Genomic DNA, 23,010 nt, shown 5'->3' with positions numbered 1-23,010 from the left:
AACGAAAGAAGACTTATTCAAATGCTACATAAAACTTCTTAACCCTATACTTGTTCTGGATAAACTCAATCCATTTTGTCCATTCCCTAATATAGCGTTCTTGCGAATGATCTTTCAAATAGGCCGAAATCTTCGCCATCTCTGCCAGGTCGGAAACCTTTAAAGTCCACTCTTCTATGGTCGGCAGTTCCTCTTTCTTCCAATATTGGCCTATCAAAAGTCTTGCCGCCGTAATTAAATTCAACATCAACTTGGTGTCCACAACTGTAGCGTCTGCAATTATTCCCAACAAAAAAAGTTGCGGACAAAACTTTATCCTCTGTTTAAAAATCTTCTGCATATTCCACCAGACTTTTATCCAAAAAGCCTTAACCTTCTTACATGTCCACCATATGTGAAAATATGTTGCATCTTCATCACCGCACCTCCAACATTTAGGCTGATAATTCGGATACATACTTGCAAGCTTTTTAGGGTCTAAATGCCATCTATAAAACATTTTGTAAAAGTTCTCTCTTAGATTTTGAGCTTGAGTAAATTTTACGTTCCTCACCCAAATCTTTTCCCACGTGTCCATTGTGATAACTTCCTGGATGTTTTGGGCCCATTTTATCATACAATCCTTAACAAGCTCTGTTTCTGAGTCAATCTCTATCAATGCAAGATATATCCGTTTGATATGTGCTGGTCCCTGATTTCTAATTTGCTTTATCAAATTTTCATCAGTCATTGTAAATCCATTTTTCTGGTCTTCTTTCCACCTGGCCCGTAACTGAGTATATTGAAACCAATTTTGAACAACCTTCTCTTCTCACAAGAGGCTATATGATTTCAAACACCAAACATTTCTTTCCAAACTGAGGATCTCCTTGTACGTAGTCACATCATGTTTAAAGCCAGCATGTATATTTTCTATTGCGTGTTTTGGAATTGCCCACAATGGTATCTTGCAACTTAACTTATGTCTATACTTCTTCCAAACTCTCAGCAATGCCTGCCTTAAAATATGCACCCTAAACACGTTATCTACCTTCTTATCATACAACAAATATGCATGCCAGCCAAACAACAAATCATGGCCCTCAAGATTTAATAACCTCCCTTGCGTCAAATTAATCCAGTCACTTATTCCTACTAGTGCAGCAGCTTCATAATATAATTTAAAATTAGGCAATTTAAGGCCACCTCTCTCACGAGTATCCTGCATAATCTTAAGTTTAACTCGTGGTTTTTTCCCTGCCCACACAAATTTATTGATACCTCGCTGCCATTCCTCCAGATTAGAATCTTTCTTAAGAATCGGTATCATTTGAAATAAAAATAAAAATTTAGGCAGGACATTCATTTTTACTGCTGCAATCCGTCCCAACAAAGACAATTGCAATTTTTCCCAACTCTCCAATTCTTTTTGAATTTTCCCCCATAGTTTCTCATAATTATTTTTATATAGCTTTGTATTAGAGGGCGACAAAATCACCCCCAAATATTTAACCCTTTTAACAATCTCAAATCCAGTTAATCCTTCTAAGAGGGCCTTTTGCGGTGTTGTCATATTTTTGGCCAAAATTTTTGTTTTTTGTACATTTACCTTAAATCCAGAAACCTTCCCATATTGTGTTATTATCTCCATCAGGCCCACAACAGAGTTCTCTGGCTGGGTCACTGTAACAACCAGATCGTCTGCGAATGCTCTCAATCTATAGTCCTGATCTCCAATTTGAATCCCCTTAATTTTTTCCGAATTCCGAATTTTAACCAATAATATCTCTAATGTTAACACAAATAACAAGGGCGATAACGGACACCCTTGCCTTGTGCCCTTCTCAATATTACATGCTTCTGTCAAGCTATTATTAACTATAATTCGGGCAGTTTGTTTTTGATATAATGCCCTAATCGCTTGTAAAAAATTTTCCCCAAAATCCATTTTGTCTAAAACTTTCAACAAAAATTTCCAATTCAATTGATCAAAAGCTTTTTCAGCATCTAAGAAAATTAGCGCCGCAGAGATCTGGTTGTTCCTTTCCAAAAACTCTAACACATCAACTATATGCCTCACATTATTTTTCATTTGCCTACCACTAATAAACCCCGTTTGATCCCCATGAATCACCTGTTGCAGAACCCTCATCAGTCTATTAGCCAAAACCTTAGCAAATATCTTGTAGTCTGTGTTTAAAAGCGATATCGGTCTATAATTTTTAACTTGAGTAGCATCTTGGTCTTCCTTCGGAATCAGAGAAATAAAAGCTGTTCTCCAAGACGGTGGCACCTTTCCCCCCCTCTGGATTGTCTGGAACAGTTCCTTTAACGGTTTTATCATTTCTAATTGTAAATTTTTATAATAGGCCGCAGTCAAGCCATCCGTACCTGGTGCTTTATCCACCTTCAATTCCTTAATTGCTGTAAAAATTTCTTCTTCTGTAATCAGTTGATCAATCCCTTCTTTTTGTACTTGCGTAAGAACCGGGATGCTAGCATTTTCCAAATATATATCAATATCTTTTTCATTAATTTTCTCCTTAGCATATAATTTAGAATAAAAATCCACAAAAGCGTCCTTGATAAGGTCCTGTTGAAACACAACCCTTCCTTTATACTCAATCTTGTCTATATTAGAAGCCCTTTGTTTTTTCCTCAATCTATAAGCTAACCACCTACCCGGTTTATTAGCGTTGCAAAAAGTATTATGTCTGGCAAACCGCAGATTGGTTGCCACTTGGTCAGCCATTAATTTATCAAATTGTCCCCTTAACAATTTAATAGCCTCCTTAGTCTTCACATCCTCTGAGTTCAAAATCAAAGCCTTTTCTTTTTCCTTTATTTCGTTCTCCAGTTCTTTCCTCCTAGCTTCCACAGCACGTCTATGTTTATTATTCATATATATCAACACCCCTCTCATGTATGCCTTGCTAGCATCCCACACCATATCCATAGAGGTACCTTTGTTCATATTAGTTTCAAAAAAATCCTTCATCCGCTGTTTACATTCTTCCACATTTCTCTGATTTCTAAACAAATTCTCATTTACGCGCCACGAGCGCCTGTCTCTTTTCTCCTTATCAATCTCCAACCAAACTGGACTATGATCAGAGATAGTTCTTGCACAAATCTTCACCTTTTTAGTCCTCAAAAAAAAGTCATTAGTCACCAAAATAAAATCAATCCTCGAAAAAGATTGATGTCTATCAGAATAAAAAGTATAATCCTTTTCCTGCAAGTGTCTCTCACGCCAAATATCTCGCAGTTCCAAGTCATCCTTCATTTCAAAAAAAGATTTAGGCAGTCTAGCATGACTTGGAATGCGCTTAAAAGCTCCAGCCTTATCCATCTGTACATCCAAAACACCATTCCAGTCCCCCATAAAAATAAAAGATTTATAATCCAACTGGGTAAGCTTTGTATGAAGTAAACTAAAAAAATCAGCCTGTTGTTGTTGTTGATTAGGGGCATACAGTCCAACTAAAAGCGTCTTTTTGCCTTCTAGCAACAAGTCTATCAGTACGTATCTTCCATGCTTGTCTGCTTCAATTAAGTCCGCTGTTATGGCACTTTTAATATAAACAACCACTCCATTTTTCTTATTCATTGCAGAGGCAACAAAATGCGTGCCCAGTCTTGAGTTCAATAAAAACTTTTGGTCCATAGCCCTAATATGCGTTTCTTGCAAACATATAACATCTATCTTGAATTGTTTTAAATATTGAAAAACTTTCTTTCTCTTCTGTGGTGAATTTAGTCCATTAACGTTCCAAGTCAAAAATTTAGTTGCCATGCATATCCTCCCAAAGCTCTTGAAGCACTGCTTTGATAGGACTATCTTCTTTAGGCCGTGCTCCTCCCACTGCTTGGCTATGAGTACTTTGTGAAGATTCCGAAGACTTTTGCTGGTCTTGTTCTTTTATTTTCTTTGCACGTTTTAAAGCAGCACGCGTTACCCTTTGCTCTCTGGGATCATCCAAAGAAACTACAGCTTGATCTCCTCCAGCACCGTTTTCCTCTAGTTCAACCTCTTGATGTTCTCCCTCTCCAGATCCCTTTGCAGCTTCCAGAAGTGTTAATGGGGTTGCTTTTAAGACGTTATTATAGAAATCACGCGCTTGCTTCACAGTAATCAGCCGGTACCTTTTGCCTTCATACATCACCATCAACCCATCTGGAACCTCCCATCTGAACCTTATATCTCGTTGCTTAAGCTCTTGCACAAGAAATGTGAAGTCTTTCCTTTTCCTTAAAATCTTTGGAGGAATTTCTTTTAAAACCAAGACTTCTTGATCAGCAATCACAACTTTAGCATCATAGGCAGCTTGTATAACTTCATCTCTAATTTCTCTTTTTGCAAAGTAGACCACCACATCTCTAGGCAGCTTTCTCTGTCTAGCAATCCATGAATTCACACGGAACACTTTATCCATAGCTTGTCTTATTTCAGATGCTGGCTGATTCAATACCACTTCGAGAGCCTCAGAAACCAGCTGCTTTAAATCTTCCTTAACATTCTCTTTTAAGCCTCTGATTCTGACAGCAAACTGCATCTGGTAATATTGAGCAAGACTTAATTCCCTTTCCATTTTATCTCTTAAATCTTCATTCTCCCGTACCTTTGCTTCTAATATGGCATTCTTTTGAATCAAATCATCCACTTTTTCATCCAAATCATCCACACATTCCGCCACTTTATGCACTGAAGACAAAATGTCTACCTTCATCACGCTGTACTTCTGTTCCATCCTCTCTTCTATTCTCTCCTCCAGTTTCTCCAATTTCTCCTCCATCTGTGCAAATTTATCACCCATTGATTGATTGATTGATTCCAAAAGTTTATCCAGAGCATCTCGTAAGTCCTTCGGTGTCAATACATCAGGAGGGTGCAACGCCTGTAACGATGATTGTTGCACCGGAGAAGATCCACCACTCCGAAGAGTTTTAGGGGGAGGTTTAGCCGCCATCTTTTACTTTCACTTATGACGCACTTTCACTTAAAGTTTAAAAAATCCATCAAACTCGAGAGTAAAATAAAATAATCCTCTTCACCTTTTCCTCTTGTACCGCTCTGCCTGCTCCTTTAATCCATAGTCCTTTCTTCAGGCAGGGGTGGTCGCAGACGCCTGGCTCTGCTCCAAGAAATCCGGAGCAGAGACGCCGGCCAGCTGGGAGCAACCCAGGCTTCGGGGGAGTTCAATCCTTCAGCCGCCCGAGCTCCAAGCTCAGGCGGCCCCGGAGAACTCTACCCCTACCTGGGGCCTCACCCCCTCCTCTTCTCCCGAGGAGGGGGCTTTAAATTCGCCCGAACAGCTGATCGGCGCTGTTTCGGGCGAAAAAACAACAGCTGAGCCGCGGGCAGCCCGGGAAGGCTGTCTCCGTCGCCGCGGAGCCACCGGAAGTCCCTATTATCTTTTTCTATCTCTAACCATACTGGACTATGATCAGACATAGTTCTTGGACAGATCTTAATCTTCTTGATCCTAGAAAAAAGATCATTAGTAATTAATATGAAGTCAATCCTGGAGAAAGATTGATGTCTATCGGAGAAAAAAGTATAGTCCTTTTCTTGCAGATTTCTTTCTCTCCAAATATCTCGCAATTCCAAGTCATCCTTCATTTCAAAAAAAGATTTAGGTAATTTAGCATGACTTGGAGTGCTTTTAAAAAAAAAACCCTTGTCCATTTGTACATCCAAAACACCATTCCAGTCTCCCATAAAAATACAAGATTTATAATCCCACTGAGTGATCTTGCTGTGTAATAAACTGTAAAAATCTGCTTGTTGTTGGTGGTTCCTTGACTAGGTGGCTGTTAACAGATTGTAATGCAGCCATGAACTAGCAGTCGGAAGGCGCGAGGAACCTGCCTTAATTTCCCAACACATGGACGTACCTCGCCACAATTTCACCGGGAAACCATTGGCATCCTAGACCAGGAGTCTTCCAACTTGGTCCTTTTATGACTTGGGGACTTCAACTCCCAGAATCCCCAGCCACCCTGCTTTAAGATGGGTGGACCTCTACTGCCAGAATCCCCAGCCAGTCTGCCTTAAGACGGGTGGACCTCCACTCCCAGAATTCCCCCAGACTTGCACTCCCAGAATCCCCAGCCAGCCATGCTTTAAGATGGGTGGACTTCCACTCCCAGAATCCCCAGCCAGCCATGCTTTAAGATGGGTGGACTTCCACTCCCAGAATCCCCAGCCAGCATGCTTTTAAGATGGGTGGTCTTCTACCCCCAGAATCCCCAGCCAGTCTGCTTTAAGATGGGTAGACTTCAACTCCCAGAATCCCCAGCCAACATGCTTTAAGATGGGTGGACTTCCACAATTCCCCAACTAGCACACTAAGACGTGTGAACTTCAGTTCCCAGAATTCCCCAGCTAGCCTGCTTTAAGGTGTGTGCACATCGGTTCTCAGGCTGGCTGGGGAATTTTGGGAGTTGACGTCCACCCCTCTTCCAGTTGCCAAGACTGGGGAAACGCTGATCTAGGTGCATCTTCCCACCAACGGCATAAGACAGCTGGCCCCGCCCATTCCTAAGGCTTTTTCAGTGACCGATGACTCCGCCAAGCAAATAAATTCACAATTTGTCTTGCATCTGCCAAGCTACCTTTGGCCTGCTTGAGCAATCCTGAATCCAACCGTAATTAGACTCTTGTCAAAAGCAGAATAAAGCCAATGCTAGATGCTGGTCTGATTGCTCAATGTGCAAAGCAGGTTGCTGCGTTCAAAAGGAATTGAAAAACCAGACAAACCCTAAAGATTATTAGCTTTATTCCTGCTTCGAATTAAACCGGTTGAGCATTAAAACCTGTTTGATCAGATCATCCACCCGATGGGAATCTTCCACCTCTAAATTGGCTAGGCTCAGCCGGGCAACTTCCCAATAACTTTGAGATAACAACTCCCAGAATCCCCAGAGGGGGAGAGAAGCATGGGAAGCGAATTATACGTCCCTGCTTGTTTAAGCTCTTTCAGGAGGGCAGTGATGCCCTTTAAGGCAAATGGCTCCAGACTGGCGCCCGGAGCACGCTCCCAAATAATCCAAGGATTTGCATTCTCCATGGCTTCCAAATTTCACTTTGCATTCGGTTTATTTATTTATTTTGGTTAACAAGGAAAGCCAAGTCTGCCTCTTCCCAAATTAAACTGACTTCAGTGGCCTTCTTGCTGGTCCCTTTGGAAATGGTTATAGTCTTAGAATTTCAAATGTTTAGTCTAAATTTCTAATTTTAATGTCTGTGGAGATTCTCAGTCATCCAGATCGTGATTGTCCCAAAAGCGCTTTTTCAAGAGGCAACTGGACATCCCAGTTAGAATGCAAAGGTGAGTTAAAGTCCCTTTAAAGATGTAGAGTAGAGTAGAGTAGAGTAGAGTAGAGTAGAGTAGAGTAGAGTAGAGTAGAGTAGAGTAGAGTAGAGTAGAGAAGAATAGAATAGAGTAGAATAGAATAGAATAGAATAGAATAGAATAGAATAGAATAGAATAGAATAGAATAGAATAGAATAGAATAGAAAATATGGAATAGAATAGAATAGTATAGAATAGAATAGAATAGAATAGAATAGAAAATATGGAATAGAATAGAATAGAATAAGAATAAGAATAAGAATTAGGAATAGAATATGAATTAGGAATAGAATAAGAATTAGGAACGGAATGGAACAGAACAGAACAGAACAGAACAGAACAAAATAGAATAGAATAGAAAATATAGAATAGAATAGAATAAGAATAAGAATTAGGCTTAGAATAAGAATTAGGAATGGAACGGAACGGAACGGAACGGAACAGAACAGAACAGAACAGAACAGAACAGAATAGAATAGAATAACAGAGTTGGAAGGGACCCTGGAGGCCATCTAGCCCAACCCCCCCTGCTCAGGCAGGAAACCCTATGACTAAATGACCTCCAAGGTCCCTTCCAACTCTCTTCTTCTGCTCTTATTACTCTGTTTCAAAGTGGTTGAAGGACAAGCAACCGGGAACCTCAGAAAAGTCAGGCCCGCACAACTTTTTTTTCCCCAGAAGTGTAACCGGATGCTTAAAAATTGTGGCCATCGTAACAACGGCTTTTTTCTTTCTTTTTCTTTTTTAAAAAAGAAAATCATCTTTCCATTCCCTCTGTCGAGCAAGTCCAAAGAAAGGAACTCACAGAAAGAAAAACCAGCAGATGAAAGAGTCAAAATTTTTCCCCCCTGCGCGCCCCCCCCCGCCATTCTTTATTTTCTTAAGTTCGGCTGGTTTTGCATCTGCGTGCAGGGGTGTGTTTTGACATGCCTGGTGTTTTCATGAGAATACGGTACAGTCCTGGGCTCGGATCCAAATTTGATGCAGTGGGAAGGCAGGCTGGTTTATTTATTTATTTTGGTTAACAAGGAAAGCCAAGTCTGCCTCTTCCCAAATTAAACTGACTTCAGTGGCCTTCTTGCTGGTCCCTTTGGAAATGGTTATAGTCTTAGAATTTCAAATGTTTAAATTTCTAATTTTAATGTCTGTGGAGATTCTCAGTCATCCAGATCGTGATTGTCCCAAAAGCGCTTTTTCAAGAGGCAACTGGACATCCCAGTTAGAATGCAAAGGTGAGTTAAAGTCCCTTTAAAGATGTAGAGTAGAGTAGAGTAGAGTAGAGTAGAGTAGAGTAGAGAAGAATAGAATAGAGTAGAGTAGAATAGAATAGAATAGAATAGAATAGAATAGAATAGAATAGAATAGAATAGAATAGAATAGAATAGAATAGAATAGAATAGAATAGAATAGAATAGAAAATATGGAATAGAATAGAATAGAATAAGAATAAGAATAAGAATTAGGAATAGAATATGAATTAGGAATAGAATAAGAATTAGGAACGGAATGGAACAGAACAGAACAGAACAGAACAGAACAAAATAGAATAGAATAGAAAATATAGAATAGAATAGAATAAGAATAAGAATTAGGAATAGAATAAGAATTAGGAATGGAACGGAACGGAACGGAACAGAACAGAACAGAACAGAACAGAACAGAACAGAATAGAATAGAATAGAATAGAATAACAGAGTTGGAAGGGACCCTGGAGGCCATCTAGCCCAACTCCCCCCTGCTCAGGCAGGACACCCTGCGACTAAATGACCTCCAAGGTCCCTTCCAACTCTCTTCTTCTGCTCTTATTACTCTGTTTCAAAGTGGTTGAAGGACAAGCAACCGGGAACCTCAGAAAAGTCAGGCCCGCACAACTTTTTTTTCCCCAGAAGTGTAACCGGATGCTTAAAAATTGTGGCCATCGTAACAACAGCTTTTTTCTTTCTTTTTCTTTTTAAAAAAAAGAAAATCATCTTTCCATTCCCTCTGTAGAGCAAGTCCAAAGAAAGGAACTCACAGAAAGAAAATCCAGCAGATGAAAGAGTCAAAAATTTTCCCCCCTGCGCCCCCCCCCCCCACGCCATTCTTTACTTTCTTAAGTTCGGCTTGTTTTGCATCTGCGTGCAGGGGTGTGTTTTGACATGCCTGGTGTTTTCATGAGAATACGGTACAGTCCTGGGCTCGGATCCAAATTTGATGCAGTGGGAAGGCAGGCTGGCTGCGAAGGGTGGAGAAAAGGAAAAAGAAAAAAAAAAGACAAGTTTTGTTTGTTCCAAAGGACAAAGGCCACCCCGGACGACATCTCGCCTGTGAGTAAGTTGGCTCCTTCTTCCTTTGCACTGCACACCTCGGATTCCTGACCTTTCGGTCTGGCTAAAAAGTGGGGCAGTTGTTCCGAGATAGGAAGAGTGGTAAACACAGAGAGTATCTGAGGAGGAGCGCCTTTGCACTTGACCTGTCGACTTCAGGGGAAATGGTTTGCATCTGAAGAGGTTCCCAGGAGGAGAGGATCGGGTTGAAGTGTAGCCTTGAAACCCAGCTGGACTTCACGGTTTAGGAAAGGGTGTTTGGGGTCCAGGCTGGGTTTTGCAATGTTTTTGTTTCTTTGGACGAAAGGAGAAATAAATAGGAGAGAAGGGTTGTAACTCAGGGTTGAACCGGGGTGGGGAGTGGGGGGTGTTGTCCGCACTACAGCTTGGTAGTTTCCTTGCAAACGTTTCATGACCCAACTAGGTGACATCATCAGTGGTAGAAAGATGGGGTGGGAGTTATGGAGGGCGGGGGAAGAGGAGGAAGAGGAGGACTGTGGGGTCCTTGGTGCTGTCTGAACTGCCTAGTTTCCTTGCAGAGGTTTCATGACCCAACTAGATTATGTCATCAGTGGTAGAAGGGGAGGAGGAGGAGGAGGAAGAAGAAGAAGAAGAAGAGGAGGACTGTGGGGTCCTTGGTACTCTCTGTACTGCCTAGTTTCCTTGCAGAGGTTTCATGACCCAACTAGATTATGTCATCAGTGGTAGAAGGGAATGGGGGAGGAGGAGGAGGAGGAGGAGGACTGTGGGGTCCTTGATGCTCTGTGAGCTGTGTAGTTTCCTTGCAGAGGTTTCATGACCCAACTAGATTATGTCATCAGTGGTAGAAGGGGAGGAGGAGGAGGAGGAGGAGGAGGAGGAGGAAGAAGAGGAGGACTGTGGGGTCCTTGGTACTCTCTGTACTGCGTAGTTTCCTTGCAGAGGTTTCATGACCCAACTAGATTATGTCATCAGTGGTAGAAGGGAAGGGGAGGAGGAGGAGGAGGAGGAGGACTGTGGGGTCCTGGGTGCTCTCGGAGCTTTGTAGTTTGCTTGCAGAGGTTTCATGATCCAACTAGGGAACATCATCAGTGCTAGAAGGAATGGGGTTTGCAGTAGGGAGGAGGAGGAGGAGGAGGAGGAGGAAGAGGGTGAGAAGGAGGAGGAGGAGGACGGTGAGGTCCTTGGTACTCTCTGAACTTGCTTGTTTTCTTGCAGATGTTTCACGACCCAACTAGGTAATGTGATCAGTTTGGGGAAGGACTAGGATTTGTTGAAGCTTTTCTTGCAGACATTTCATCACCTAACTAGGGAACATCATCAGTGCTAGAAGGGAGGGGGGTTTGCAAGGAGGAGGAGGAGGAGGAGGAGAATGACGGTGGGGTTCTTGATGCTATCTGACATTGGTTGTCTTCCTGCAGATGTTTCATGCCCCAACTAGGTAACATCATCAGTGTTAGAAGGAATGGGGTTTGCAGTGGGGAGGAAGAGGAGGAGGAGGAGGACTGTGGGGTCCTTAATGCTATCCAAGGTTGGTTGTCTTCTTGCAGACGTTTCATGCCCCAACTAGGTAACACCATCAGTACTTGGAGGGAAGTGAGTTTCTTAGAAATTCTTCGAAACCAGCTGTGCTTCAGGTTTTACCAAACAAAATTTGTGACCCATTCTAAATAGTTTCTGGGAATTAACCGAATCAACCCAACCTATTGAGGTCTCTTCAAAGGAGGGATATGTGCAATGAATCCTAAAAGAATTTTTTTTTTAAAAAAAAAAGAAAAAATCAGAGGCCGGTTGCCACATGGCAACCCCTTAACAGACTTTGGAGGGGTCACCACGTTGCAACTGCTCCTGATTTTTAATTCTGATGGAATTTTGTGTTGGGAACTTTAAGCAGAAATAAAAAAGGAACTTTATTTTTTTTCTTTTCGTTGAGCAATCGTGGCACCAGGACCCCTAAACTGTCACAACGCAATAAGCAAGCTTTTTCACTTTTTCCACCCAAAAGGCTTCATTTCACCTTTTACAGGGAGACAGCGGGACTCTTGGGAGATATTTTAACACCCCCAAAATGGAACTTCATATTTTGAAGGTCCCATTCCCTGCTAGCCACTAGTCCCTCTCCCCTTCTGTTTTTTGCATTCTTCTTTATGGCTCAATAAAAGCAGGTCCCAGAGATCTGTTGACGTGTATTGATGGCATAAAAAGTTTACTTTGAAAGGAGACACTCAGCCACAATATATTTCTTTATCGCTGGTGCCTCGTCGATGGCCTTTGATGCTTATGTAACCCTTAGGAATGGGCACGTGCAAATGAAGTGCACTATTGCTTCAGTCTGTTGCAATTTGTCGTCCAGCCTGTTCAACAGAACCCCCATTTTGGGTTAAAATCCAGCCCGAAAGACTTCTGACAATTTGCTGAATCTTAATAAAGCAGGTAAGGAAGCCTTTTCTTGTAGAAAAAAAAATTAGAAGAATCTACGTAGAATATTTTGGTTCCCACCCCCCACCCCCTTCCCATCTCATTTCTCCTTTGTTCTTCTCCAGCCAAAATTGCAAACTGGGACATTTTGTAGAAGCCAGAGATCTTAAGAGAACAGGAGCCGGAATGGAATAGGATTGACTGCTTGAGCAGGCGAAGGTTGGACTAGAAGACCTCCAGGGTCCCTTTCCAGCCCTATGATTCTATGACTTTTCAAATTAGGCTGAAGTTTGCGGCAGCTCAGCTCTGCCATAAAAGGTTTGTTCTTGCTAGGAACTTTCTTAAAAACAAAAACAAAATAAGCTTGAGGACTAGCTACATGATATTATAATAATAATAATAATAATAATAATAATAATAATAATAATAATAATAATAATAATAATATCATCATCATCGATGATGATGATGATGTTGTTGTTGTTGTTGTAAGGGACCTTGGAGGTCATCTAGTCCAACCCTCATTGGGGCACTGGGAACTATGTTCAAAAACTATGTCCAAAAACTTTTGCAAAACACATCAAGAAATTGCAGCTTCCTGCAATAACTCCAGCAAAGCTACAACAAACTGCGCTACTCGGAATATCTTACATTTTAAGAAGATACATGGTTGATACCTAGGATGCTGGCAGCAACCTGTGTCAACCATTAGGGCCAGTCAATTTGAGTGTTCAGTTGACTGAGTTTCATGTTTTATGAATAAAAGTTTTAACAATAATGATGATGATGATGATGATGATGATGATGTAGGAAGGGACCTTGGAGGTCATCTAGTCCAACCCCCTGCTCGGGCAGGAAACCCTATACCATTTCAGGCAAATGGCTGTCCAGTCTCTTCTTAAAAACTTCCAGTGTTGGAGCATTCACAGCTTCTGGAGGTAGGTTGTTAATAATAATAATAAAGTTGGAAGGGACCTTGGAGGTCATCTAGTCCAACCCCCTGCTCAGGCAGGATAACCCTATGCCATTTCAGACAAATGGCTGTCCAGTCTCTTCTTAAAAACTTCCAGTGTTGGAGCATTCACAGCTTCTGGAGGTAGGTTGTTAATAATAATAATAATGTTGGAAGGGACCTTGGAGGTCATCTAGTCCAACCCCCTGCTCAGGCAGGATAACCCTATGCCATTTCAGACAAATGGCTGTCCAGTCTCTTCTTAAAAACTTCCAGTGTTGGAGCATTCACAGCTTCTGGAGGCAGGTGGTTCCACTGGTGAATTGTTCTCACTGTCAGGAAATTTCTCCTTAGTTCTGTATTGGGGAACTCTGGCGTAGAGGATGAATCGGAGAGATCTGCTCTTGAGAAAGGGCTGAAGTTCTGGCTTGTAGCCGTTTGTTCTCTCTGACAGGCTAGATCAGCGTTTCTCAACCTTGGCAGCTTAAAAGTAGGTAGAGTTCAACTCCCAGAATTCCACACCTAGCAATGGAATGGAAGTCCACCCTTCTTCAAGCAAAGGGAATACTGGGAATTGAAGTCCATGCACCTTAAAGCATGCTGACCAGGGAATTCTGGGCATTGAGATCCATCTGTCTTAGAGCACACTGGCTGGGAGATTCTGGGAGTTGAAGTCCGCTCATCTTAAAAGTATGCTGGCTGGGGGATTCTGGGACTGGAAGCCCACCCCTCTTAAAGCAGGCTGGGTGGAGAATTCTGGGAATTGAAGTCCACCCACCTTAAAGAAGGCAGGCTGGGGAATTCTGGGACTTGAAGTCAACCCCTCTTAAAGCATCCTGGCTGGGGAATTCTGGGAATTGAAGTCTGCCCATCTTAAAAGTATGCTGGCTGGGGGATTCTGGGAGTTAAAGTCCACCGCTCTTAAATCCTGCTGGCTGGGGAATTCTGGGAGTGGAAGCCCACCCATTTTACAGCAGGCTGGCTGGGGAATTCTGGGAGTTAAAGTCTGCTCATCTTAAAAGTATGCTGGCAGGTGGTTCCACTGGTTAATTGTTCTCACTGTCGGGAAGTTTCTCCTTAGTTCTAGCTTGTAAGTTGAACTGTTGTAAGTTGAGGACTGGCTGTAGTGTTTACTGGCATGGTCCTGAGTCGCAGACTGATATATTTAGAGTGGAGTGACGAAGCCAGCTAGTAATTGAGTGGGTGAAAATATCTTCCTTTTCATAATGATGAGGCTTTGTTCATTTCCTCTGAGAAGGACGAGGACTGGCTTTCCGTTAATTCTATCTGGCGTCGGAGTTTTTAGATTTCCTGGCCTCTTCTCCCCACGAGCGGAGCCCTCCAGATGAGGCAAATAATTACAAGCAGTCCTTGACTTACGACCACACTTGAGCCCAAAATTTCCCCTGCTAAGCTGGACAGTGAAGTGACTTTTGTCCCATTTTACGACCTGTCTGCCCACGATTGTTAAGCGAATCACTGCGGTTATTAAGTCAGTCACACGGTTGTTAAGGGAATTTGCCTTCCCCTATTGGCTTTTGGTGTACAGGTCGGCCTCAACTTACAACACCCGAGTCCAACCTTTCCGTTGCTAAGTGGGACAGTGAAGTGAGTTTTGTCCCATTTTACGACCTTTCTGGCCGCAGCTGGTGGTTTATCAATGTAAATTATTGCAGCCTTTTTCTCATTTTCTTCTTGTGATCACACAGGAGCATAAACATCGGACTGTGGTTTGTTAAAAGAACGGTGGTTTAATATACAACATGAAACAACAATATTTAGGGAGCATACAGAATACAACAGGGGTCTTCCAACTTAGCCCTTTTATGACTTGTGGACTTCAACTCCCAGAATTCCTCAGCCAGCTTGCCTGGCTGAGGAATTCTGGGAGTTGAAGTCCACAAGTCATAAAAGGGCTAAGTTGGAAGACCCCTGGAATACAAGATAGTCAGTTCTAGTCAAATGGTTGAAGTGAGCAAGAAAGTTCCAACTGCTATTCTCCTCAGACACAGTCTCTTAAAGGGATACTACCCCCAAATATTCTGCTGACTCATTCTCTATATATCACTTCTGCCGGTCAGCTGCTAAATCATAATTACTTTGACACGGTTATTAAGTGAATCACTGCGGTTCTTAAATTAGTCACACGGTTGTTAAGTGAATCTGGCATCCCCCATTGGCTTTTGGTATAGAGGTCGTCCTTGACTGAGTCCAAATTTTCCGTTGCTAAGCGAGACAGTTAACCGAGTTCTGCCCCATGGACTTTGCTTGTCAGAAGGTTGCAAAAGGGGATCACATGACTCCAGGACATGGCCACCGTCATAAGTATGAGTCAGTTGCCAAGTGTCTGAATTTTGATCCCGTGACCACGGGGAGGCTGCAGCTAAGTGTGAGAAATGGTCACATGTTACTTCAAGTGGTCACTAAGCAAATAATTATAAGTCAAGGACTACCTATATGCTCTTCTCAACTTGGGACCTCAGCTGGTTTTACCCCTCCCAAGATATTCTATTCTATTCTATTCTATTCTATTCTATTCTATTCTATTCTATTCTATTCTATTCTATTCTATTCTATTCTATTCTATTCTATTCAATATTCAATTCTATTCAATATTCAATTCTATTCTATTCTATTCAATATTCAATTCTATTCAATATTCAATTCTACTCTATTCTAAATAAAGATTCTATTTTATTCTTAATAAAGATTCTATTCTATTCTATATCCTATTGCTTGTTCTATTCTATTCTATTCTATTCTATTCTATTCTATTCTATTCTATTCTATTCTATTCTATTCTATTCTATTCTATTCCATTCCATTCCATTCTGCATTCTCTTCTTTTCTCTTCTCTTCCATTCCATTCCATATATTCTATTGTATTGTATTGTATTGTATTGTATTCTATTCTATTCTATTCTATTCTATTCTATTCTACAACGTTAAAGAGACTTCAACTCCCAGAATTCCTCAGCCATCCAGCCAGCCTTCTTTTCTTGTACGGGCGGACGATCTGCAAAAGGCGCCCGCAGTACCGCAGAACACCGCTGGCGGCAGCAGAGAGCAGGTTTCTGGTCTCCGTTGGGCGCCTTGTTAGGTTGTCTCGCGGGACTTCTCCAACGCCCGCGCCTGGGCGGGGCGGGGGCTTTGCCTAGACCGGAAGAGAGCCTGCCAGTAGTCGGGCACGGGGCCGGAAGGCGGAAAAGCCCATCCGGAGAGCCTGGCGGAGGCGTGGCGCGTCGCGGAACACGGGCGGGAGTTGAAGACGTGGGGATGGTCGTTGCAAAATGTCAAGGTTGGGTCTGAGGGCGGTGCTGGAGGCTGTTATTTCCTAGCAAGACAGGCGGAAGTTCAACAGGTGCAGAGCCTCCAAACCCTTGGTTGGGTCTGCCGCTGGGGTGGGTGGGTGGGTGAAGCAGCTGTCCCTGTTGAGTGTTTGCCTGCTGCATCCCAGATTCTGCAGAGGTAAGGCGAAAGTTGGGCAGGGAGGATCGCCCTGTGGGATTTCTGGCCTAATTTGGGACTGCGGGGCGGGGGCTGAAGTTCTTGCTTAAACATAATAATAATAATTAATAATAATAATAACAACAACAACAACAACAACAACAATAATGTTGGAAGGGACCTTGGAGGTCATCTAGTCCAACCCTTTCTGCCAGGGATGCTGCTCCTTAAAAAGCACAGCTGGTCCTCCTGTTGAATTTCTGCCTACTGAAAGAGAGGGGGATTCCTTAGCAAAGCAGGTTATGGCCAGCTTTCTCCTGGCGGATGTCTGCCTGTTTTGCTCAAAAAAAAAAAAAAAAGAGATGGGCTGCCTTGAATTTCTGCTCAACAAGGAAGAATTTGGCTGGATTTCAGGAGTGGCAGAACTGGAAGGATTCGGGGGGCGGGGGGGGGCGGAGCAGAGATGGGTAAAAAGGGGTCCTTTGTAGGAGGTGATCCCCGGCCCCATTTTGCAGGTTGAAGTGCAAAAGAGGGGCAAGATCATCATCTTCTGGCAGAGGCAGGAATTCATCAGGGGAAGCAGCTGTCTCTCCCTTCTGGAAGTTTGGCTCTGTTTTGGAATTCCTGGGCTGGATTCACGCAAGACATTAAGCTGGGATAATTTGAGTTAATTTCCCCGCTTAAGAGCCTTGGTGGTGCAATGGTTAGAATGTTAGATGTTTTTGTGCCAGCCATGGCAGTTCCCCAAAAAGGTCATCAGATGGGAGCAAAGAGGCATCTTTGCTCCCACTGGTGGGTCAGGGGTCCCCGGCTCCTGCAGCCCCATTGGTGAGAGTTAATTGGTAAGGGAGGGGCTGAAGACCCCCATAAAAACCTCTGCTCAGGGGCTGCTCTCTCTTGTTGCTTTCTTGTTCAAGCTCCCTCTGGGAATGATCCATGAGCTCAACCCAGGCATGGATGCCTCCATGCCTTTTACTTTATCATTAAATAAAGCTTTGACGGATTGCATCCCTGCGTGCTGCTCTTTTACTTGGAAGCACCTTAACGAATCATCGATCTTGTGAGGCCAGCAGGCTAATTCTGCTGGCTGCCGGCTGCCAGCACTTTGAGTGTCACCGGCTCAGGTTTGACTCAGCCTTCTGTCCTTCCAAGGTCGGTAAAACAACCTTCCAGGTTGTTGGGGGGGCGACATGCTGACTCTGAAAACTGCTTAGGGTGAGCTGTAAAGCACTAAGTGCTATTCTTTCCTCCTTCCCTTCCTTGCCAGGGTGGCACAGTGGTTGATATGCAGTATTGCAGGCTGACTTTGCCCACTGCTAGGAGTTCGATCCTGACCGGCTCAAGGTTGACTCAAGCCTTCCATTCTTTTGAGGTCGCACAGATTGTTGTGGGGGGCAACATGCTGACTCTGTAAACCGCTTAGAGAGGGCTGTAAAGCACTGGGAAGAGGAATCTAAGTGGAAGGAAGGAAGGAAGGAAGGAAGGAAGGAAGGAAGGATAAGAATTAGGAATAGAATAGAAAAAGAATTAGGAATAGAATAAGAATTAGGATTAGAATAAGAATTAGGAATAGAATAGAATAGAATAGGAATATAGAATAGAATAAGAATTAGGAACAGAATAGAATAAGAATTAGGAATAGAATAGAATAGGAATATAGAATAAGAATTAGGAATAAAATAAGAATTAGGAATAGAATAAGAATTAGGAATAGAATAGAATAGGAATATAGAATAAGAATTAGGAATAGAATAAGAATTAGGAATAGAATAAAAATTAGGAATAGAATGGAATGGAATGGAATTCAGAATGAATAGTATATAGAACAGAACAGAACCTTGGAGGTCTTCTAGTCCAGCCCCCTGCTCAAGCAGGAGTCCCATTTCAGACAAGCGACTGTCCAGCTTCTTAAAAATCTCCAGGGATGGAGCATCCACGATTTCTGAAGGCAAGCAGTTCCACTGGTTAATTGTCCTCACTGTCAGGAAGTTTCTCCTTAATTCCAGGTTGCTTCTCTCCTTGCTCAGTTTCCAACCATTGTTTCTCGTCCTGCCCTCTGGTGCTTTGGTGAACAACCTGGCCCCCTCTGCCTTGTGGCAGCCCCTCAGATACTGGAATACTGCTATCATGTCTTTGTCTCCCCTCCCTCCCTTCCTCCCTATGGTGGCACAATGGTTAGGATGCTGTATTGCAGGCTAACTCACTAGCCCAGGGGTAGGCAACCTGGGATCTTTTATGACTCGTGGACTTCAACTTCCAGAATTCCTGAGCCAGTATGGGGGAACTATACCCCCCCTTGATGACTTTTGGACTTCAACTCCCAGAATTCCTGAGTCAGCATGGCTCAGTATGGAAACCTCTCCCTTTCCCCTCAGCATGGCTGGCTCAGGAATTCTGGGAGTTGAAGTCCACAAGTCATAAAAAGGCCATAGTTCCCCATGCTGGCTCAGGAATTCTGGGAGTTGAAGTCCACAAGTCTTAAAAGGGCCATCGTTCCCCATGCTGACTCAGGAATTCTGGGAGTTGAAGCCCATGAGTTATAAAAGAGCCGAGGTTGCCCACCCCTGCACTAGCCGTTGCCAGGAATTTAATGGAACTTCCCCACCACAAGACTCTCCCTGATGACTCACACCTGTCCCATCACAAGGCCCTCACTTGACACACCCACACCTGAAGCCCTTATAAGCAGAAGAACACCAACAATGACCCTCCCTAAACTCCACTGAAGATCTTAGCCAGCCTGGTAACGAAACATCTGGAAACCAACCCACAAGCTCGGAGGCCAAAATTCCACCTTCATCCCAGCTACAGATATTCACCACTATTGCAAAGAAAAGCCTGTTTTTAAAAAGAGGCAGCTTTGAATTTCCACTTGAGCTGCTTGAAGAGAGGGCTGTGCTGTCAAACGGGGTCACCTGCCAGGATATTGTGTGGCTAAAATGCCTCTTAAGAAATCCAATCCGGTGTGGGTGTTGGCTGAGAACACAATGGGGGTGGTGATCAAGGAGACCACAAATTCTTGGCAGGGCCTTGGTGTTCTCACACCTGTTGGGAAAGGACAGTGGCATTCCAATTTTGGGAGCTAAATTCTGCTGGCCTCTAAACGGCACTTGTTCAAATTTAACCTGTTAAGTCCCCAGGATGAGTAGGAGGGCAGAGCTGATTTATTGCCTGAGCAGGGGGTTGGACTAGATGACCTCCAAGATCCCTTCCAACTACTTCTCCTCTTCCTCCTCCTCCTCTTCCTCCTCCTCCTCCTTCTCCTTCTCTTCCTCCTTCCTCCTCCTCCTTATTCTTCCTACTACTACTACTACTACTACTACTACTTCTACTACTACTCCTCCTCTAAGGCAGGAGTCTCCGAACTTGGCCACTTTAAGACTTCTGGACTTCAACTCCCAGAATTCCCCAGCCTGCATGTCCACAAGTCTTAAAGTGGCCAAGTTCGGAGACCTCCCCACTACTCTAGGCAGTTACTTTGCTAGGGGCCTCACAGCTGAATCTTGTAAGGTCTTGTAAATTAACCAAGATGTATATTGGTGATTGGGGGGGGGGGGCGGGCAGAGAAGGATGTGACTGCCCAAAATCCATTTTCTAAAAGAGTCAGATTATGACTTCCTTGCCACATCGGTTCACAGTACAAAAATGTAGGGGCCAGACCTTTTAATTGAGGCTTAAACCAATAAATGGGTTAAAAATCCATTTTACCTGTGTATCTTATTTATTGACGGGTTAATTGCTGTGTTCCAGAGGATGAGAACAGAAAGAGATGTTCTACTGCATGGTTACATTAGTCTATTATTATTATTATTATTATTATGAGATCCAGTTCACACAAAAATGCAGTCATTGGGCAGAATATGTTCGATTAAGGAGCCGTTGAAATACACAGCAATAAAAAAAAATGAACAAGGTTAACCAAGTTAAAATAGTCCAACAGTTTTAGCTCAGGGTTAAACTGTGGGGTCCTTGATACACACTGAGCTTGGTTGTTTTTCTTGCAGATGTTTCATAACCCAACTAGCTAACATCATCAGTGCTAGAAGAGAGGGGAGGTTTGTGGAGAGGAGGAGGAGGAGGAGGAGGGTGGATTCCTTGGCGCCCTTTGAGGTTCTTTTCTTGCAAACGTTTCATGACCCAACTAGGGAACATCATCAGGGCTAGAAGGAAGGAGGAGGAAGATGAGGAGGAGGCAGTCTGTGGGGTCCCTTGGTACTCTCTGAGCTTGGTAGCTTTCTTGCAGACGTTTCATTTCCAAACTAGCTAACGTCATCAGTGCTATCTCGCTTATGACCTTATTCAGTATTAGTTGCCCTGTGTTGTGATTCAGGGTCAGCCTGTGGGTTCGGCAGTTGGGTCGGACGACTCAGAGGAGGAGGAGGGGGGTGTTGGAGAGCTTGCTGATGATGGCCTTGAGGCTCCGCAGAGCCCTCAGCCGGGCCCCTCCCACCTGGTCACGACGCAGACCCAGCTGTGTGAGCCTGACAGCGTGGATGAAGATGACCCACAGCTGGCCCTGTTCAAGGACGCCCGACGCAGGAGGCAGTCAATCAGGAGTAAACAGAGGAAGGCAATGGGGCACCTCGGAAGGAGGCAGAGAGAAGCCACGCCCTGAACTGTATTAAAGGGGAATGCGTGGGAGGGCTGGTTTGCTGAAGGCAACCGCTTGAATAGCTCCTGTTTCATAGCTCCTGTTTCATGGTTGGTGTCTGTTTTATGTTAATAAATTTGGCAGGCTTTATTCCAGCCTCTTGCTGTTTGTAAAGGGGTTGTCCCTGCTTTTTCTGCAGGGCCGGTAGCAGGCTGGTACAGAACACCCTGACTGACTTTTTCTGTCTTCTCACAGCTTCCAAGGAGCGATGGAGAAGTTAAAGCAAACGGTGGAGCAGGCCCGGGCTGCCTTCAATACGGGCAAGACCCGCCCGTTAGCTTTCCGGATCCAGCAGCTGAAGGCCTTAAAGAAGATGATACAGGAGAAAGAGAAGGAGTTCTCTGCAGCCCTCAAGGCGGATCTCAACAAGGTTTGTGCCGTAGCGTTTTGGTGAGTTGACAGCGGTATGGAGAATGCTGAGGATGGAGAGGATCCCCAAGTAGCTGTTTTGTTGTCTGAATGCAGTCGACCTGGGATTTCTCTTGCAGGTGGAAGAAATATACAGTGGCTCTTAGTACAACAGGAGCCTATCCCAGGAAATCAGGAAAGTGTGAGAAAGAAGCTCAAGATTTTCCCACCCTGATTCTCCTTCATACATGGAGGAAATGGCTTTTAGTACAAGAGGAGCCTATCCCGGGAAATCAGGAAATCAGGAAAGCGTGAGAAAGAAATTCAAGATTTTCCCACCTTGATTTTCTGGATTCAAAGTTCTGATGGCCAGGCAGGTCTGCGCTCCAAAATCACATGACAAGATTTGGGGTGTTTGGCAACTGGCCTACATTTATGTTTGTTTTCAGTCCCCCGCATAACCACGATTTACATTGTTTTTCCCGGAAATGGAATAGAATACTGGCCAAGTGTGGTTGGACACACAAGGAAGTTGGTTTCTGGTGCATAAGCTCTCAGTGTACATACAAGTAATAGTGACAATCATGACCATATACAACATGAAAATACATGCATCATAAATAGTGAAATACGACACTTCGTCATAAATCGTAGGATGCAACACTTAGTGATAGTCATAGAGTACCAGCTTAGCAAACAACATTAAACCATACTAGGGTACAAAAAAACCCAAAGTAATATAAATTGTAAGATACAAGCAGCAAAGTTATAGTTGTAAGAAGATAAGGATAGGTAATAGGAAAGATGAGGAGTTATTACAGCTCTACTAGTATTTTGACAGTGTTGTAGGAATTAGTTGTTAAGCAGAGTGACGGCATGGGGAAAAAAATTATCCTTGTGTCTAGTCGTTCTGGTGTGCAAGGCCCTGTAGTGTCATCTTGAGGGAAGAAGTTGAAATAGTTTACGTCCAGGAAATGAGGGGTCTGTAGTTATTTTCACAGACCTCTTTCTTGCCCGTAGCTGGTAGCAATTGTTTTTTTTCTGCAGTTCTAACTATCCGTTGAAGTCTGCGTCTGTCCTGTTTGGTTGCAGATCCAAGCCAGACAGTTATAGAGTTGCAAATAACAACAACAGTAATAATAATAACAATAAACAATTGTCGATAAGAAAGACAAAAAAAAGTCTGGAGAGTGACGTGGCAGTGCCTGGAAACAGCAGAATAGACGAGGAAGAACTGGAGAAGATCACAAAATACAAAGGCCTACAAATAGAAATAGAAAGACTGTGGCAAAGGCAAGCAAGGGTGGCACCAATAGTCATAGGCGCCTTGGGTGCAATCCCAGAACAACTGGAGCACCACTGGGACACCATCATCGGCACTGACAAATTCGCCATTAGTCAATTGCAAAAGGCGGCCTTGCTGGGAACTGCCTCCATCCTGCGACGAGATCTGTGATACCATCAAACATCCACATTAATGAACCTTTATTGTCAAAGTACAACCATGTATACATTGAGATTAGCTGAGCCTCCCTTCGTGCTCCCACCCCCCAACTCACAGTGACAACAAAC

At 43.4% G+C, this 23,010-nt stretch overlaps 1 protein-coding gene across 8 annotated transcripts in view; it reads left to right on the top strand.

The window, feature by feature from the left end:
* The first annotated feature begins 9,494 nt into the window (after window positions 1–9,494).
* The window catches only part of LOC310650912 (aldehyde dehydrogenase family 3 member A2-like), a 38,319-nt gene continuing 24,803 nt past the window's right edge, over window positions 9,495–23,010 (top strand). Inside the window, exons 1-2 of one of the 8 annotated variants that reach the window (XM_083379750.1) lie at window positions 9,495–9,643; window positions 21,286–21,460. In XM_083379750.1, coding sequence (XP_083235876.1) covers window positions 9,531–9,643; window positions 21,286–21,460 — 288 coding nt within the window. In that variant the 5' untranslated portion in view covers window positions 9,495–9,530. Of the gene's footprint in view, window positions 9,648–11,897; window positions 12,056–12,290; window positions 12,359–16,214; window positions 16,461–21,285; window positions 21,461–23,010 lie in introns of those variants that run through there. The other 7 variants (XM_083379749.1, XM_083379754.1, XM_083379756.1 and 4 more) reach the window with 7 other exon arrangements.

This window comes from Vipera ursinii (assembly GCF_947247035.1).
Source record: "Vipera ursinii genome assembly, chromosome: 1".
Lineage (NCBI taxonomy): Eukaryota > Metazoa > Chordata > Lepidosauria > Squamata > Viperidae > Vipera > Vipera ursinii.
Note: the sequence above shows the minus strand (reverse complement) of the source record. Positions and strands in the feature narration are given on the sequence as shown.